At 42.4% G+C, this 20,509-nt stretch overlaps 1 protein-coding gene across 2 annotated transcripts in view; it reads right to left on the bottom strand.

Moving 5' to 3' along the window:
- The window catches only part of PLEKHH3 (pleckstrin homology, MyTH4 and FERM domain containing H3), a 99,984-nt gene that overhangs the window by 16,644 nt on the left and 62,831 nt on the right, over positions 1-20,509 (bottom strand). For both annotated transcript variants that reach the window (XM_063458932.1, XM_063458933.1), the window contains exons 4-7: positions 18,675-18,869; positions 17,586-17,743; positions 15,034-15,157; positions 2,844-3,141 (exon numbers count right to left, since the gene is read on the bottom strand). In XM_063458932.1, coding sequence (XP_063315002.1) covers positions 2,844-3,141; positions 15,034-15,157; positions 17,586-17,743; positions 18,675-18,869 — 775 coding nt within the window. The remainder of the gene's footprint in view (positions 1-2,843; positions 3,142-15,033; positions 15,158-17,585; positions 17,744-18,674; positions 18,870-20,509) is intronic.

Genomic DNA, 20,509 nt, shown 5'->3' with positions numbered 1-20,509 from the left:
GAGGCACTCTATGCACCATAACTACTACAGTTTAGTGTTGTGGTTGTGGTGCAAATAGTAATTACTGTTCCACATTTTATATTAACTACCCTAACAAAGTGGCTGCACACAGGTATTTGAAGGCAAGTGGCAAGGTGGAGACTATAATCATTAAGATACAAGGGTAATAAACAGGTCACAAGAGAATACTGGGAAAGGCATACAACTCAAATAGCTTGCCCTTCGGTTGGACACACTCAGTTCTCAAGCTGGTTTTAGCTCATCTGGTGCGTGCTGTTCCCTAATCTGTATTTTATATTTATTTTGGTCTCTATGGCAGCGCCAATACTTAGAAATGCATGTTCTGTGTGTGCCCCCAATTCCCCTTTTCTATGTAGATTTGGAATCCAGACCAGATTCCTATTGGGCTGAGCACCCCACCCAACCAGTATAGGTGCCCCTTTGGAGGTGACCACAAAAAAGCATAAATTGAGGATAGATTCAGTTTATGCAGTAAGTATTGCAGTTAGCATGTTAATCTCCCATGTTGAAATTAGTGCAGGACTCACCGACATTGGAGTACTGTGACATTGCGGTGGGCTTGACACAATATATCCATATGGTGGAACTGAATCTGCATATTGATTTGCTGAGATTGGTGATTTTAAGTAGCCTTTACAATTCTAAACTGTATTTTTTGTTTAGTGTGTTTGTGCTGTTCCTCATCTATTTTTACCTCATCTTGTGCCGTTACAGAAAGAACCTAAACCAGGACTTCCCAAACTGGGCCGAGACCCACTTGCTTTTAATGCATATTTTAAAAATGAACACCATGGCAATCAGCTTTAGAGGCATACAATTGGCACACCATGGCAATCAGCTTTAGGTGCATACAATTGGCACACCATGGCAATCAGCTTTAGGTGCATACAATTGGCACACCAAGGCAATCATTTTTAGAGGCATAAAATTGGCAACTTTATTTTTTTTTAGTTAATTCTTTATTTTTGTTGTGCAAAAGAATTACAGCCAAGCCAGCAGTGCTATCATGACATAGAGTAAAAACGCACAATTATTTTATTTTTTTTGAGTAGTGAACAAGGTCTTGCCAGATATGTCAGAAGCTGGGTAGGTATTAGTAGTAAGGAAATCAGAAAGTGCAAACTGACATGTGTGTTAGGCAAGATGAAGTAAAATGCCTAACACTTAGTACGAAAGAGAGTATATGATTAATTAAGTGAGTAGGTGAGTGAGTGTCAGGCTAGAGAGCAAACAGTGGGACTTAGACTTTATGTGTGAGGAACACATTGTTGTGATAATCTCACATCCTAATCAATGGACAAAGGGCTTGGATTGCTTCCACCTGCAGTCCAGGAGGTCTGGCTAAACTATACCGGTCAGAGGCATATCAGAGTCCAAGAACATAGAGATGAACAGGTATCCATGCTTAGGCAGGGTTCGGCAGGTTTTGTATGAAGTATATGTGTGCATGTATGGGTGTATTTGTATGTACTGTTGCCATTGGAATGTAGTGGTGTACTTGTGTGTAGTGTTTGCGTCTGAATGCAGGAGTGTGTTTGTATGTAGTGTTGGACTTTAAATGCACATGTGCTTTTGTATGTAGTGTTGGTGTTTGAATTAAGGGGTGTTTGTATATAATTTTAATGTTTTAATACAGGGGTTTGTTTGTATGTTCATTTGCGTTTGATTGCAGTGCATGTGTAGTGGGTGCAGTGTGTGTATATTATGTATATAAAAATATACATATAAACAAGTATGTGTATGAATGTTTGTGTTTCAATGCAGGTATGAGAAGGGGTTGCAGTGGGGAGGGGGCAGGGAGAGAAGCGGTTACAGTGGGGAGGGGGCAGGGAGAGAAGGAGCTACAGTGGGGAGGGGGCAGGGAGAGAAGGGGTTACAGTGGGGGGCAAGGAGAGAAGGGGTTACAGTGGGGAGGGGGCAGGGAGAGAATAGGTTACAGGTTACAGTGGGAGGGGGCAGGGAGAGAAGGGGTTACAGTGGGGAGGGGGCAGGGAGAGAAGGAGTTGCAGTGGGGGGGACAGGGAGAAAACATGCTGCATGAGAATACTGAGATGGGGGGGGAATCTTATAGTTTGCCCTTTGGTGGGTCCCCGCTCAGTTCTCAAGCTACTTTAACCCCTTAACCCCTTAAGGACACATGACGTGTGTGACACGTCATGATTCCCTTTTATTCCAGAAGTTTGGTCCTTAAGGGGTTAAGCTCAACTCATGCCATTACAGAGAGAACTGAGTGGAACCCACTAAAGTTTATGTTTTTTGACTTTTTGTACATTTTCAGGATTCTCTTGCACCCTCTTTTAATTTAGTGGCTCTCCAAAAATGTAAAGGGTATTTCAGATGTGGACCCTTAGAGGGCTATCAGCTATAACTCACTGACAATGTCTAACAAAGCTGAAATGATTGTCTGGGTTTCTGAATCTCTCAAGCAGGGAGAGCCAGCCTGCATTTTGGATCCAGACCGTACTTTTGGGTCTTATCAGTCTGATATGCAAATATATTAGGTTAACTTTCTAATCAGCTAATACTAGCTAGACAACTGAGCCGGAAGCCACCGAAAGAAAAGCTATTTGAATTGTTGCCTGTTCTCTGTATTTTCATGTTTCATGTTATAGTTTGATGGCTCTCCTTGAGATACAAGGACATCAGGAAAGTAAGGAGAAAAGAAAATCATGGCAAGGCTGCTTTAACACGCAATAAGCTGTCACGCGTTCATGATAAACATACTGTATAATAATGGGGACTATATGGTGAGTAAGATACAAGAGTCATGGTGATGATGTCTGAAGCTATAAATAAGCATGTTCAAGGTAAGCCCAACTCACCTCTGTAAATGAGTGTGGAGGAAACGAAGCACAGCAGGACTAGGTAGATAAGTGCAACTCATGCAGGTAAGTAACTGCCAATATCTTAGGTCATTTAAGCTTCCAGGCTCAGGAGGGTCCGTGGTTTGCTTGATGACTTGGCAGTAAACCTCATCTCTCAGAGGCCGCAGGTCCAGACAGGTCTGAAGAACTCCCTGTATCAGGGGAATAGGATCTCGTTCATTCTCCATCTGCTGAAGAGAGTTAAAGATCTTGACAGCCTCATCCCGGAGAGCCGTGTAACCGTTGACATTATGAGCTAAAGAAAAATATAAAAAAATACGGATATCTACATGTTTGATGGGTAATTAGCATTCAAATTAGTAATGTGTTTAAAAATATTCTTTCACTTTGCCAGCTCAGAGTTAAGACACGAAGTAGAAATGACACCACAAATAGCAATTGAATTCCTTAAAAACAATAGTAATTTTTAAAATATTTGTTTTAAGCATTCGTTAATGGATTTACTTCAAGCTTCTCTTATGCAAGTTGCCAAAATAAAGCTACATCATGCAACCATATGTATTCTTTTACCAAACCTCGCTTTAGACATCTTTTGTGATAACTCTAATTTTACTGTCTGAACTTGATGAAAGTCATATGAATGTTTTTCCTAAATTAATACATTAGATTCTATCTAGTTTTAGGAACAACGTGGCTGTGATCCATACAGCTTTATATAGCCGGTATTATGCAATATAAGACAGTGTATATTAGTCTAATATAATACATATTATACAGTGATAGTACATTAGATAAGTCTCTGCAGGCATATGTATTTATGTATTATATAATCATATTTTTTAGATAATTCCCCATTATTTCGCCATGTTGCATTATTGGTGTCATACCCCAAACTATTAATTTATCATCAGCTACTAGGTCACTAGTCGGTAATGTGGAGCCCCACCAACCCTTCTCTAATAATCCAATAAAAACCATTCGGTAGCTCACATAAGCACCACAAAGTTGCTCTTCATTTACACAACCTTTGAAGGGCTATGTTTTCACCAAAATAGTTTTGCCACCATAATGCAAGGTTTTAATTCCAAGGATCTGTCATGTTTCTGTTAGTAGGATAATAAAATTATTTAAGACCTTCATTAAACCTAGATGATGGTGGTCTGAACAAAGAACCTTTTTTTCTATATCTATGGTGTGCATTTTTGTTTGTGGTAAGTAATGTCGTCCAGTATGGGGGAGAGAGCAGTGCCTTTTGTGCTAAACGAATTAAATGTGTCCACTCTTCCTTCTAGACACACAAACAACACCAGTGTCTTTTTTTTACATTTGTGCTTTACTTTAATCTGACCCTAGTGGGATATTCACTAAATTTAAAATTGTGACGAATTAACACAGGACTTGCAAATTTTAGATCAGCGTAGTCAAATTGGAAGAATTCTACAACCAAGCTATTTTTCCAGCCTAACTAATTTGGTCTGAAATGTTTATTCCTTAAAAACAAAATCCTGGTTTTATGTATAAGTCCCTTTAATTTTATTTTTTAGATGAAAGAGCTAAAAACAATTAGATAAAAGTTATTTTATTTAAAGCAATTTTACAACTTAATTTGTTTTTGCTTTCTTTAAAATACTGTCAATGTAGCTTTGACGAGCAAATTTATTTTGTATTTGCACAATTCCCAGGAAAAATGATTAATCAAATAAACATCCGAGAATCAAGAGCATTTCGTTTTTGGTGCCAGAACTCTCTGTTCGCATTTTCTTTGATGTAAACCCTGCAAAGCTTTATACGAGGTCTGTGGACACACGGAGGAAACAAAAAACAAATGTGCATTAAACCTCTCCTTTCTTTATTTTGCAGGGGGCACTGATCACAGATCTTGTTTCCAATAGTAATATGAAACTGAAAATGTGGCCCATGGCACAACAAAATCCATTATAATCTGTTAAGAGACCATTTACCAAAACCGTGGCCTGTTCGCTCTGGGTTTTCCCACTCTAGAGAATAAGGAAATCATTGTCCTAATTTTGGACCCTAGACGCCTAGAAGTTTAGAAATGACTCACTGTGTTCTGTCTTTTGATCTGATTTCCCGTTCCACCCCCATTATGTTGCAACATGGAAAAAGAAAACACTGCTCGCAGAACAAAAACTGAGACTTTTTTTTTTCCAATCTTTTTTTTTTTGTACCACTTTGTATATACCAATTTGGAAAATCTCTACTGTTGACCATTTCCATGAATCCACCACACTTTCAGTATTGTAATAATTAAGAAAGTGCTTCTTCTAGAGTACATTTACTTCCTTTTTTGAAAGTATTCATTATATAGACAATAAATTCAAATACGTATAGAAAATGAAAAAATGAAATGTACATACTGATTTCTTAGTATCCCTTTCTAAATATTTCCCATTGGTCTGATTCTTGTCCAGTGACTAATAGGTGACATAATGTTAAATCCGGCACCAGCTAGGGTCTCTCAGCCAATCCCTGTGTTCACATTGCTTTCGGTCGTATATCACTCAGGTGTCACCCATAGCCGTATTTTTTTAAACATTGAGTTTATTTATTGAAAACTGAATTGCAAAATGTAACAATTTTAGGCAGCAATAAATGATGTGGAAAACATTCTCCATGTCGGCTATAGCCATTGCTCGGCTATTTTAGCCTGAAGTTTGTAATCTGGTTTACAGTTTATGCTAGTTTGAGGTTTGGTGAATAAACCCCATATGTGTAATACTACCGCAGCCAATATGTCATTCATAAAAATGAATGACTATGGCAAGCAGAAATGCCTGAAATAAGGTAGTGGGGGGAATTTCCATTTACTATGCAATATTAAAGGTACACTGTAGGCACTTTAACAACTTCATATAATTGAGGTTGTTGTAGTGCCTGCAGTCTTGAAAAACCTGTTAGAACACTAATTAGAGAGTTTGGAAATGCAATTTTAAGGCATGCCTCCAAGACCCCGGGGTATGGTATCTATTGGGGCAAGGTATGCCCCTTCTCGGTCTCTCCGCTCTGCCCATGACCTTCTCTTGTCTGCTGCTCGCACTCGTACGGCCAACTCACGCTTGCAGGATTCTCGCGGGTGGCTCCTTTCCTTTGGAATAGCCTGCCTACGACCATCAAGCTCTCTAGTCTCCCTAGTCTTCAATCATTTAAGAAGTGCCTGAAAACCCATTTATTTAGGAAAGTTTATGGCCTCCCAGAGTATCCTCTACCTCACATACCTGTCCCTTGCTCTCTCCTAAAGGGCAGCACTCTATTCTCTCCTCCAGCTCTGCTTCACTCCCACCTTGTTTGATTGCTACCTCCTGTCCTGTTGGGTCTTACACCCCACCTCCTATAGACTGTAAGCCCGTTTCAGCAGGGCCCTCTTCAACCTATTGTTCCTGTAAGTTTTTGTAATTGTCTCATTTATTGTTAAATCTCCCCCTTTGATAATATTGTAAAGTGCTACGGAATATGCTGGTGCTATATAAATACCAGTAATAATAATAATAATATGTGACCTGGGAATCTTACTTTCTGGTTTTCACACCGTAACATACATGATGTTATGTGCACATGTGCAGTACTGTCGTGCTCAGCCATAGAGAATCAGTTAGGGGGGCAACTAATTGACAAGGGGCATCAGGGCTGTAGCATTAGGAAAACAGATATGTATTCTTAATGCTGCAGTGTTCTTTTCATAATTTTTTGTTGTTCGTTAATGAATGACATGATGCTGCGTTCGGTTGAATATTGCACATAGTTCCAGCAGAAATCAGTAGCAAGTTTTATGGGAAATGCAAACAGAGCAATATATTTTTCATTTTTAGGTGTCTCACCATTTCCTGTTAAAAGTGGGAAGCAAATGGGATAGAAGTTACATAGTTACATAGCTGAAAAGAGACTTGCGTCCATCAAGTTCAGCCTTCCTCACATTTGTTTTTGCTGTTGATCCAAAAGAAGGCAAAAAACCTAGTCTGTAGCGCTTCCAATTTTGCAACAAACTAGGAAAAAATTCCTTCTTGACCCCAAAATAGCAGTCAGATGTCTCCTTGGATCAAGCAGCTATTGCCCCACTAATTAGAAATTATATCCCTGTATGTTATGTTTTTGCAAGTATTTATCCAATTGCAGTTTAAACATCTGTATGGACTCTGATAAAACCACCTCTTCAGGCAGAGAATTCCATAACCATAGTGACATGCTAAAATAACTAAACTGGCTGTCGCTGGAATCCAGACGCACCCTTCATCTTTCCAGCCTTGTGTTTAAGAGCTTTTCTGGGAAACTCCCACCCTACCTGAGCACAATGCTTTCCCCAGCTGTTCCCACTTCCTATAACCTGCGACCTAGTACCAACACTTTACTTAGTGTACCTCAATACAAAAAGAAAGCAGCCCGATCCTCCTTTTCCTACAGAGCACCGCAATTGTGGAACGACCTCCCGCACAATTTAAAATCTTCCCTAAGCCTAAAGTCCTTTAAGAGATCCCTCTCTACATACCTCAAAACAGAATGCACCTGTCATGGTTGATTATATATTTCCTACCTGTTCTATGTTAAAATTTGTATTTATTGTGTATTAATATTGTTTTGGTATTTTATTGTACCCTAATGTAACAATGCAATGATTTGTGGACCCAGGACGTACTTGAGAACGAGAGAAATCTCAATGTATCTTTCCTGGTAAAATATTTTATAAATAAATAAATAAATAACACTCAACCACCACACACATCCTTCTTCACAGAAGCAACGCATAAGGCTCTAGGAAGGGGCCCTAATATGGCTTATTCCAACTCTGGCTATTTCACTGATCTACAATTTTTTTTTGTAAAAACGTATTCCAGATGTTAATCCTACATTTAGTTCTCTCAAATTTTGGGATTAACCCTAGCAGTAGTATTTCATATATATTAACACACACACTAAAATACCTTTTCATTTTTTGACTAACAGAATTTTGGCGTCCCAAAATTCTGTTAGCACAATATAAAAGGTATTCCCTGATATTCATTTCATCTGTTATTTTACACATTCATCACTGGACTAATACAGTGTGTGTCTATACATATGTATAAATTAAAAGCAAACCATTGTGTTTGCTATATGTGTTTTTATCTGTAACAATCCCTTTCACTGTGTTAATTGTCGGGAATGTAACAGATCCCTACCAACCTCTGGTGGATGTGAAACAAACAAGGGGATTACAACTTACACATCCATTCGTTCCATTCCTCTGTTCGTCTGGTTCCGTGCGAATTTCACGTGTAATGCAGAGGTGGCCGCCATTTCGGGACTTTCCACGTGTTCGCGGCCATCTTGTGTGCGAACAGCGGTGTTTGCCTGTAACCGCATGGAACTGAAAACGGATACGCAAACAGGCGAACACCGCTGAATCCTCCAGACCTCCATAAGTTCGTACGGAAACTACCGAACGTCCCCTCGTTCGGTAGTTATATGCAATCATCTATGGGGATTCCAGCGAACCCCGCGATTCGCATGGATGGCCAGAGTATCATACCTTTTTACCGTGCGAACGGAGACCGACCGCAAGGCCAAAACTCATGGAACTAATTTCGGCTAGTTGGTCTGTGCGGTCGGTCAAAACTTTGGAACGTTGTATCTCCCGAACTGTACATCCGAATGGGGTGATTTTTGGATATATTGTCCCCCTGAAGGAGAGCTATCCAGCGCTACCGGATTTAAAGCTGTACCCCCTGTTTTTGGGGTACATCCAGAACTGGTGGAAAAATGTGGACATTTTAATTGGGTTATGTAGTTATCTGAGGGGAGGAGACGTGGGGGTGTTACCATCTGTATTATTGGTTGTTTTCATCCTCCCCCTGGGAGTGTTCTGTGTGTATCTATTTCTAATAAAAAGCAGGCTGGGTGTTCCAGTCCTCAGTTCATCTTGACCCTTCAAAACGTAGCCTCGTCTCGTTCTTGGAAGGGGATTATTTGGGAATATTATTCTGCTCCTGTTTACAGCTGAACCTGCTCCTCACTCTGGATATCGTGGATGGGATTACAGCAGCCTACTTCTCCACAGCAGCTTGCAGGGAAAAAGGACGTCTTCAACGGCAGAAACCCTCTCTCTATCTGGGTAGCCGTTACATTGGTTGGCAGCGGTGGGATGGTTCTTTTGCCCAAGGAGCAAGTGCTGAATGGAGTCTCAGTATGCCAAGCTGAAAAGACCCACACTGAAAGATCTATTGGAAAATCGTGGTAGGAGTGCTAGTAACAGACCAAGGAGAGAGCTGATAGCTGACCTACTGGAGCTGGACGAAATGGATAGATCCATGGAGGTAACTGAACCTATTGCACCGGTCAGCGAGAACGATGTACTCACTGCTATTGTACAGCGAAGATTAGCATTATATCCGGAAAAGACCACGGAGCTATTAGACAGACTGTTCAAGAACGCAAAAGAGGAGATCGAGACTAAGAGGAGGCAAGACACGGAACATGTATTGGCGCAACAAGCTAGTACACATATAGTTCCTACTCCTCCTCCCGTTGCTGCAGGGAGGAAAATACCATTTACTGCATTTAAAGCGTTTGCAGAAAATGAGGAAGAGATTGATGGGTATTTGGCAGATTTTGAGCGGCAGTGCTCACTGCACCAGATACCCCCAGACCAATGGGTTACTATTCTGGCTGGGAAACTTTCAGGAAAAGCAAATGAGGCTTTTCGGGCACTCACGGCCGAAGATATCACACAATATCAGCGGGTGAAAGCCGCACTACTCACCCGATACGCAGTCACCCCAGAGGCGTATCGCCGTCGCTTCCGGGAGTCCAAAAAGAAGGCAGCGGACTCCCACATGGAATGGGCAAACAAGCTACAAAGGGTGGCATCACATTGGATGCAAGGGTGCAATGCTAACACCGGAGAAGAAGTGCTACAATTGTTCTTGATGGAACATTTCTTCCAAGATTTGGCGGCAGATACACAGGATTGGGTGAGAGATCGCCGCCCAGCCAACTTAAATGAGGCAGCACGACTAGCAGACGAATATGTGGAAACGAGAAAAGTGAGCCAAGGTACTACGCGACCAGCACCTAGAACAGAGGCCCGCACCCCAACCTACGCTGCACGCACAGAATTCCGGGCCCCGGTACCCCCAGGACCTCCACGTCCTCAAGGGTCTAACAACCAGCCCCGGGAATCCTACAGAGTGACGTGTCATCGCTGCGGCAACCTGGGACATATTGCCCGTGTTTGCCCGTTGGGATCAGCCAATAATAATTGGAGGCGCACATCTAACACCGAAAGCCCATCTTCACGCCCCGCTGCTGCTCATTGCCTGGAAATTGAAGGGAGCCCTGAGGAATGCCTGGGAATATTATATGAGACCAACCCCATACAAGCGGCTTCCCCAGATAATCGCCAGCACCACCGTCAGGAGGTGCGTGTAAATGGACAGATAGCACAAGGCCTAAGGGACACTGGCGCTACCATCACTTTAATACAAAAGCATCTGGTGAAACCAGAGCTTGTGTCTAACCGTACTGTTGCTGTTCGGGTCGCAGGGGGGGCTGTTTTTCGCTTACCCACCGCCCGGGTACACTTGGATTGGGGAGTCGGGTCAGGAAAGACCACGGTGGGCATTATGGACAACCTACCCGCTGAGGTCGTGTTGGGCAATGATATTGGCCCTCTAGCCTCGGCCTTTTTACCCACTACTGCTGCGGCTTGCCCCGTGACCACCCGCTCACAGACCCGTATCGAGGACGATCCGCCAACAGGTCGGGAGACCCAGGTAAGCCACCGACAGACACCTAGCAATGACACTACAGATAGACCGCTAGCTTGGGACACCCCAGAGGAGTTTGGGAGGGAAACTAGACAGGACCCCACCCTCCGAAAGTACCGAGAACTAGCTGACAATAGAGGGGATGAGCGGGAACGTTTTATATGGGAGGGGGACCGATTATACAGATTAACCGAAGGCAGGAAGAGAGGCTGTGCTCCTTCGCAGAAGCGCCAATTAGTGGTACCTAGAAAGTACCGATTGGAGCTTCTCCGAATTGGCCACGACATTCCGTTAGCAGGACATCTAGGGGGTAACCGCACAACCTACAGAATCACTCAGACCTTCTTTTGGCCAGGAATCTCGAAGGACGTGCGCCGTTACTGTAGCACGTGTGATGTATGCCAGAGGGTGGGGAAGAGAGGGGATCATCCGAAAGCTCGACTGTCCCCTATGCCTGTGATCGAGGAACCATTTAGCAGGGTGGCAGTCGATCTAGTAGGACCCCTACCTAACCCCAGTCCCTCTGGTAAGAAATACATTCTTACCGTGGTGGACTATGCCACCCGCTACCCAGAAGCCGTCGCTCTGACGAATATCCAGGCTGACACTGTCGCCAGTGCGCTAGTCGGGATATTCACCAGAGTAGGATTCCCCCAGGAAATCTTGTCGGACAGAGGGACCCAGTTTACCGCAGACTTAACCCAGCAGTTGTGGAAGGTCTGTGGTATTAAGACCCTACTTAGTTCACCGTACCACCCCCAGACTAACGGTCTCTGTGAACGCTTTAATGGTACCCTAAAGCAATTGCTACGGACCTTTACGGCGGAATACAGAGACTGGGAGCGATTTTTGCCACACCTCCTGTTTGCTTACCGGGAGGTACCGCAGGAGTCCACTGGGTTCTCTCCCTTTGAACTGCTCTATGGACGGAGGGTGCGAGGCCCTCTCGACCTCATCCGAGAGCACTGGGAGGGAGAGACGGAACCCGAAGGTGTCCCCATCGTACCATATGTGCTAGAAATGCGGGACCGTATGGAACAGTTAGCCCGGATGGCCCGGGATCATCTCCATGCGGCCCAGGGTCGGCAGAAACATTGGTACGATCGGAACGCTAGGCTGAGAACATTCCAGGTAGGACAGAAAGTTCTAGTACTTAAACCCGTTCGAGGAAATAAATTGCAGACCTCCTGGCAAGGCCCCTACAAAGTAGTAGCCCAGGTCTGTGACACCACCTATATCATTGCCAGTAGCAAGGACGAAAAGATACAGAAGTCCTTTCATATAAACCTATTAAAGGAATACCAAGAACGGCCCGAGGACATAGCCGCCATATGCATCCCCGCCTCTGAGGACCCTGACAGTCTCCCCATCCCTGATCTATTAGCCAACCCCGAGTCCAAAACGCTGCTTAATACAGTACAGCTAGGGGAGCGATTAACTCCCACAGAACGAGAACAACTCCAGCAACTACTAGTTGAAAAGAGATTAACCTTTTCCCAGGAGCCAGGTTACACACCTGTAGCGACCCATTACGTAGAAACCCCAGGCCAAGCCCCGCTCCGACAAACTCCCTATAGAATTCCCGAGGCTGTAAAAGAAGAGATGAGGAAGGAGATTCAGGAGATGTTAAAACTAGGGGTTATAGAGCCATCCGACAGTCCCTGGGCATCTCCCGTCGTCCTAGTCCCCAAAAAGGACGGGACGACCCGGTTCTGTGTCGATTACCGACGCCTCAACGACCGAACTGTGACAGACGCATACCCCATGCCCCGAGTAGACGAGCTATTGGATCGCATTGCCAGGGGACGCTATCTGACCACCATTGACTTGTGCAAGGGGTACTGGCAGATTCCCCTGGCCAAGGACGCTATCCCTAAGTCGGCGTTTGTCACCCCGTTTGGCCTGTACCAGTTTAAGGTCATGCCTTTCGGGATGAAAAACGCCCCAGCTACTTTTCAGCGCTTAGTGGACCGCCTCCTTGATGGCTTCCAGGACTTCGCTTGCGCATACCTGGATGACATTGCGATCTATAGCGAGACTTGGGGGGAACACCTACAACACATAGAGACTGTGTTGGATCAGATTAGGGCCGCCGGCCTAACTCTAAAGCCGGAGAAGTGTAACTTTGGCATGGCTGAAGTCCAGTATTTGGGACACCGGGTGGGGTGTGGGAAACAACGACCAGAACCCGCTAAAGTAGAGGCCGTAGCCAATTGGCCCACACCCCACACTAAGACACAAGTGTTAGCATTTTTAGGGACGGCAGGGTACTACAGGAGATTTGTCCCTGACTACAGCGCCATCGCCAAACCCTTGACAGATTTAACAAAGAAGAATTTACCTAGAGTAGTCCTGTGGTCTCCCGCCTGTGAAACAGCATTCCAAACCTTGAAACAAGCCTTGATCAATGCACCTGTCTTATCTGCCCCCGTCCCTAACAAAAGATTTGTCGTCCACACAGATGCGTCCATGTACGGACTGGGGGCAGTGCTAAGCCAGGTCGGCGAAGACGGGGGCGAACACCCTGTCGCGTATCTCAGCAGAAAACTGTTACCTAGAGAAGTGAGTTACGCGGCAGTGGAAAAAGAGTGCTTAGCCCTGGTCTGGGCCCTAAAGAAATTAACCCCATATCTGTATGGTCAAGAATTCACCTTAATTACTGATCATAACCCCCTTGTATGGCTGAACAGAGTAGCTGGAGATAATGGACGCTTACTGAGATGGAGTCTCGCACTACAGCCATACAATTTCTCCATCCAATACCGCCCTGGCAAGTTTAATGGGAACGCGGACGGTCTGTCCAGACAAACAGAACTATTGCCCTAACAAAGGACCGGACAGCCCCAAGTTGACCCGAAAAGGATCAATCCGGGTCTGCCGGAGTGTTCCACAAAAGGGGAGCAGTGTAACAGATCCCTACCAACCTCTGGTGGATGTGAAACAAACAAGGGGATTACAACTTACACATCCATTCGTTCCATTCCTCTGTTCGTCTGGTTCCGTGCGAATTTCACGTGTAATGCAGAGGTGGCCGCCATTTCGGGACTTTCCACGTGTTCGCGGCCATCTTGTGTGCGAACAGCGGTGTTTGCCTGTAACCGCATGGAACTGAAAACGGATACGCAAACAGGCGAACACCGCTGAATCCTCCAGACCTCCATAAGTTCGTACGGAAACTACCGAACGTCCCCTCGTTCGGTAGTTATATGCAATCATCTATGGGGATTCCAGCGAACCCCGCGATTCGCATGGATGGCCAGAGTATCATACCTTTTTACCGTGCGAACGGAGACCGACCGCAAGGCCAAAACTCATGGAACTAATTTCGGCTAGTTGGTCTGTGCGGTCGGTCAAAACTTTGGAACGTTGTATCTCCCGAACTGTACATCCGAATGGGGTGATTTTTGGATATATTGTCCCCCTGAAGGAGAGCTATCCAGCGCTACCGGATTTAAAGCTGTACCCCCTGTTTTTGGGGTACATCCAGAACTGGTGGAAAAATGTGGACATTTTAATTGGGTTATGTAGTTATCTGAGGGGAGGAGACGTGGGGGTGTTACCATCTGTATTATTGGTTGTTTTCATCCTCCCCCTGGGAGTGTTCTGTGTGTATCTATTTCTAATAAAAAGCAGGCTGGGTGTTCCAGTCCTCAGTTCATCTTGACCCTTCAAAACGTAGCCTCGTCTCGTTCTTGGAAGGGGATTATTTGGGAATATTATTCTGCTCCTGTTTACAGCTGAACCTGCTCCTCACTCTGGATATCGTGGATGGGATTACAGCAGCCTACTTCTCCACAGCAGCTTGCAGGGAAAAAGGACGTCTTCAACGGCAGAAACCCTCTCTCTATCTGGGTAGCCGTTACAGGGAACATGGCCTTTTTTTTGTAATCAGGGTCTCAGAACAATTTTTTCATACCCTTCACAGGAGTGCACAACTACAAATGTTGCAGGGTTCTTTGTTTTTGCAAATACTTGACCGCGCTACATTTAAACCCTCATTGCTCATACATAGCATGTGATTACGTCCTATGTCTATGAATGCAATCAGTGGAATTTTCTGGTTATTTAACAACCAGAGCCCTAGCATTGACCCCAAAGTCCAGCCATCATTCACTGTTATAATCTTAGAGGTCAACATGCTACAACTGAATTCTGAATAAACTGTTTTATTGTTGTTCCACTAGAGAATGCATTATCACAGTTTTGGAGCTGAGCACAATACATACATAAACAAATAAAAAGACATTCTTAATAAACTTTAAACTAATATTTCCGATAACACCATATGTTAAGAAGTCATAATAACACTAACACAACTCATGCAAGAATTTGACTCTGAGAGCGATTATTTCTTCTTCATTTATGATGCAAAAAGTGTGACTTTTAGACAGAAAGTAAATGATAAAAAACAGAATATGTGATTCACTTACTGGAATGATCTTCGGATCCGTACGAAAAGGGTAAAAGGGGGGCATACAGAGGACTTTTTGTGTGCCGTAGAATGGGGTTTAATTTGTAGATTTCATCCACAGATTCTTGATTGCAGTGATTTTCCTGAACAAAATTAAATAAAAAAAATATGAATACAAAATGTTTTAAACCTTTCCTTTCAGTGACATTGACGTAATCCAGTGGATTACACACTCATAAAGAAAATTCGAAAAAAACACTTGCGATATCAAAACCTCAGATTTATTATTACACATCCTGTTTCAACATTTTCCCCTTTTGTAATTGAACTTAGATTAAGTGGTGTTATCTGGAGGTTGAGTGCGTCCTGGATCATATATCTGATAGTATCTGCTCATGTAACTCATCCTGTAACAGCGTTGTTTAATCTAGATATTTACTTTCTCCCATAATACTCCACAACAGCTCAAATCACCTCTAATTTATTCACATATATCTCATTATTTTAATGACTACTCCTATAGCTCATCCTTGACATGCTTCTCATAAATGCATTACAACCTGTAAAACACCTTCACTAAGTGCTCTCGTGAGTATGGCGTATCATCATTAATTTTCTTGAATGAATCCAAAAGATCACACCCCTCAGCATTTCCATTAAAGACACCCCGGAGGAGATTCATCAAATTGTTCTGTTCTATGAAGTGGTCCAAAGTGCTAAAAGCGGGGCAATCACCATAAAACTACTGGAACCAGTAGGTACATTATATTGGTGACTCCTCACCTTTTACATTTTTTCACTACTTTTAAGAACCTAACACTTTGATACATCTCCCCATACACCGGTACCGGTAGCTCAGAATATAGCAGCAGCGTTTCACTCTTAATCTTTGGTGATTGATGACATATGGCTCCTGCAATCTACTTGGTATCAATACTATTTAAACCTACCTTTAAAGGGACATTGCACTACCCAAATACAAAATAAATAATTATCACTGCTTAGTAGATATACCCATAATAAAAACATGCATGCATTTAATTATGCATTTTTCATTGAGAGTTTATCCAAAAACAGCTTGCAAAAACATGCAGATCTCTTGTCTGCTGCCTTTGCAAGTCCTCCCATTCTAACCCAGCCCAGACGTTCTATGGCTGTCCAATCACAGACTTCCTAATGCAGCTCAATGAGAAGGCAGGTGCTCTGGGCAACTGCTGCCTCTTGAGTTCATCTCCAATGAGCTAACCAAACTGTGACGTAACAAGACATGTTGTCTGCTTGAAAGCAAAGGGGGTGTGTCCACGTTAATTTTTAAAAGTGTCAATTTCTATCGAAATCTGCATTTTCTTTTTAAAAATGAAAAAAATAATAGGACATACTCTTCACACATAAAAGTTTCCAGCAAGCTAAAGTGCTTTGGAGGTCCGGGGGGTCCCTTTAAGCAGTTTTACCATGGTCTCTTTTTTTTATTTTTTTATTCTTCTTTATTTAGAATTTTTTCATACAATTAAAATAACAGCAGAAGAATAAAGAATTATACCCTGGGTTGCAATGTAAGTCACAACATGTTAAAAAACAGCAGTTATACAGTGCAATCAACACCAACAAGTGTGCTTTAAAACATTTGTCCCATACCAGAAATGACAAAGAGCCCGCCCTTGACCTCCCGATAAACCCCCGGCCAAAGCTCCTTTCTGGGCTATGAGCCATGACTTTAGCTTGGTCTCATCTTGAATGAGATTTCCACCTATCACCCTGTGGTGGCTCAGTCGCAACTGTCCTTTGATCTTGACTATTACCACCCTTATTAAACCGTAAGACCATATAACTAATCCATTTCTGAGCCTAAGTTGATATTTTGCCTGTAGTTTCTCACATGGTGTCTTCACCTTTCTCAGATATTTACATGTTTTTCATTATCCTTCTCCTCAAGTACTCTTATTCCTGCCCCACAGAGCAGGCGTTTGCCAGGAGATGCACTGAAAAATATTAAAGGAGAACTATAGCAATATAAATACAAATCTGTATTCTTAATACTATAGTGAGTCTGTCCACATTGTTTCCAGGTCCTCCCTCCCGTTTCAATTTTTTATTTTGAAGAAATGAAGTTCTACATATTTTAACCAGCATTGAGGATCCTTCAGCCGTGCTCACCACTCCTCCTCCAGTAATGTCACAGAGGAGGCATGGACACCTCTGCTGATGTCCAATCCAAGGCTCCTCATAGAGAAGCAATGGAGACTACACACGCATTAAAAATTCCCCATAAGAAAACATTGGGCCACGTTCTTTAATTTTACTCTCTCAGTGCTGCGGAAGTGGACTTAACCCTGCAATGTAAACATTGTAGTTTCTCAAAACTGCAATGTTTTACATTGCAGGGTTAAGAAGACAGGGACACTGCACCCAGACCACTTCATGGAGATGGATTGGTCTGGGTGACTATAGTGTCCCTTTAAATTTATTACAAAAATATACACAAATAAGCTGTACTGCGTGTAATCTTTTTTTGTCAATATGAACTGCCTCCATGAAAAAGTGAACAAACAGCACATAAAAAATGCCACTCACATCAATGTCTTTAATGAGAAGTTGTGTGGGGGTTTCCAAAGGAGCTTTGCTGTCAATCACTTTCTGGATGGCACACACCCAATGTACAGCTTCATTTAAGTGCTCTGTATATAACCGATAACAATGTTTTCTTCCATACACTGTAACATTCCAGTACCCTGCAGAAAAAAAAGTATATATATATATATATTCAAATGCTCTACAACAAAACCATACTATACATATAGGCGATTTTCCTCTCTAGTCGATCCTCTCACACCTCACCCCTGTCAGTCCTTACATTGGCTTCCTGTATCCTATAGGAGTCAATTCAAAGTGCTAACCCATACCTATAACGCACTGAACGATTCTAGCCCCTCTTATATCTCTTCACAGATCCATAGGTATGCTCCCTCTCGGTCTCTCAGCTCTGCCCGTGACCTTCTCCTGTCCGCTGCTCGTACACGTACGGCCAACTCACGCTTGCAGGACTTCTCGCGGGCGGCTCCCTTCCTATGGAATAGCCTGCCTACCGCCATCAGACTCTCCCCTAGTCTTCAATAATTTAAAAAGTGCCTCAGAACCCATCTCTTTAGGAAAGCTTATGGCCTCCCAGACTAACCTCTACCTCACATACCTGTCTCTTGCTCTCTCCTAAAGAGCAGCACTTTACTCTCTCCTCCAGCTCTGCTTCACTCCCACCTTATTTAATTGCCATTTCCTGTCCTAATGTGTTTTACACCCCACCTCATATAGACTGTAAGCTTGTTTGAGCAGGGTCCTCTTCAACCTATCGTTCCTGCCTGTAAGTTTTCTTGTAATTGTCCTATTTATAGTTCAATCCTCCTCTCATAATATTGTAAAGCGCTACCGAATCTATTGGCGCTATATAAATGGCAATAATAATAATAATAATAGGTAGCTTATTTTATGAAGAACTGATACAGGTACATAAATAATCATGTAACAAAACCATCGTACATGCATTTGTCTTTACAACGAGAATGTTTGAAACCTCATAAAGATATAAAACACTGCCCTCTCCCTTAGCTCTATTTATGTCATCCCTTTACTTTATTGCCTCCAGTCTATTCTAAGTAATATCCTGACCTGTTTCTTTGTAACTCTGTTTAGATGGCCAAATCACAGAGCACAAGCTGGTAAGCACGAGGCTCCCCACGCGTTTGCTGGACTTCTCATTGCTGTTGTAATAGTCCAGGGAGTCAGGAGTTAGTACAAACCAGAACTTCTTTAATCTAGACCAGGGAGTCTTAACTCCTCCATTCACTTCCCGTTGCAGCCAACCTAGAGAACAACACAGAACAGAAGATGAAACAGAAAGGTATGGGCGTACATATAGATATCCATAATGTATCCAGATTGTAAGCGGCTTTCCAGCAACTTTGCTGATAACGTTTAACTTAAAGGTAGTACTTTTGTAGTTTTTCTAAGGTAAAACAAGAAGGATATACTAAAATATTAAAGTCAGGTGATTTTACTTAGATTTTTTTTGAAAAGAAAGTAGTACTTTTGTAAAATATATATATATATATATATATTAAATACTTTTTTTTAAAGTGAAAGGCAACAGCTTCTAACAAATGAGAAATGTTTATATATGCTGCAATTAAGTATTTTACATTTTTATTTATGTATATAATTCATCTAAGTCTAAATTATGTATACATAAGAATTTTCACTTAACAATCTATTATGCTTCATTTTAGTAGTCTTTATTTTTTACCTTTCTATAAGTATTAAAGGACTTATGAAGGTGGGGTCTTCGATGTTAACCTGATACTGCAAAAGAAACCTGTTTTCTAGTGATAATACTGTAAGTAACACTATTTCTTTAATTATCAAAAAAGTAATATATTGAAGACATAAAAAATTAAGACTTACAAAATGACTCTTGTCTTCGTCATTGACAATTGCAAATTTAGCCCTGGAGACTAGAGATTCACCCTGGTATACATGTCATAAGCTCTGCAGACGTGCAGTGGCAAGTACATTTTAAGGCCTAGCTAGTAGCCTGGGATGTGTCATTTCAAGACCTGTATTAAACTATCTCCAAAATACAAAGATTTAGACATACAGTCTATACAAAAATTAACTAACCAGGCACATGCCAGGCAGTTCTTGTACCCAGCTGGGTTGTATTTCTAAATCATTTGGAGATATTTTAATATGACCTTGACACATACATTTTATCCTTTGAGTTTTGATTATATGATTCTATTGAACTCATCTGATATTTTAATGTATATCACTATATACTTTTATTTTTAAAGGATCACTATAGGGTCAGGCACACAAACATGTATTTCTGAACCTATAGTGTTAAAACTACCATCTGCCCCCCCTGCGCCCCACCTTTCACTCTAAACATAGTAAGATCTTACTTTTGATCAAGTCTGCAGGTGCTGCCTACTTAGCTGACATCATCAGAAGTATTGTTCTGAGCCCATTACAATGCTTTCCCATAGGATTGGCTGAGACTGTCAAGGAGGCAGCTCAGGGGCAGAGCCAGCACAATTCAAACACAGCCCTGGCCAATCAGCATCTCCTCATAAAGATGTATTGAATTAATGCATCTCTATGAGGAAAGTTCAGTGTCTCCATGCAGGAAGCACCTATAGTAGCCATCTGAGTAGTGGCCAATGGAATTATCACTAGTTATTATAGCCTATTGTAGGTGGCCATCTTCAAGCGTTCTCTGATCAGAAGCACGTATATGCGTCCAATGACAATGCAGGAAACTGAGAGCTTATGTATGTTGATGAATCATGACATCACGCACAAGCACCAGGTATCTCAAAAACATACTCTCAGCCACATTCATTAGCTCAAAGTGCAAATAACTGTTGTTTCTGATCAAATACAAATTAAGGATGGCTGCTCCCACTTAACAAAGTTACCCAGGAATTGCATTGAAAATTGGTTTC

The sequence above is a fragment of the Pelobates fuscus genome, chromosome 6 (assembly GCF_036172605.1).
Source record: "Pelobates fuscus isolate aPelFus1 chromosome 6, aPelFus1.pri, whole genome shotgun sequence".
NCBI lineage: Eukaryota > Metazoa > Chordata > Amphibia > Anura > Pelobatidae > Pelobates > Pelobates fuscus.
Note: the sequence above shows the minus strand (reverse complement) of the source record. Positions and strands in the feature narration are given on the sequence as shown.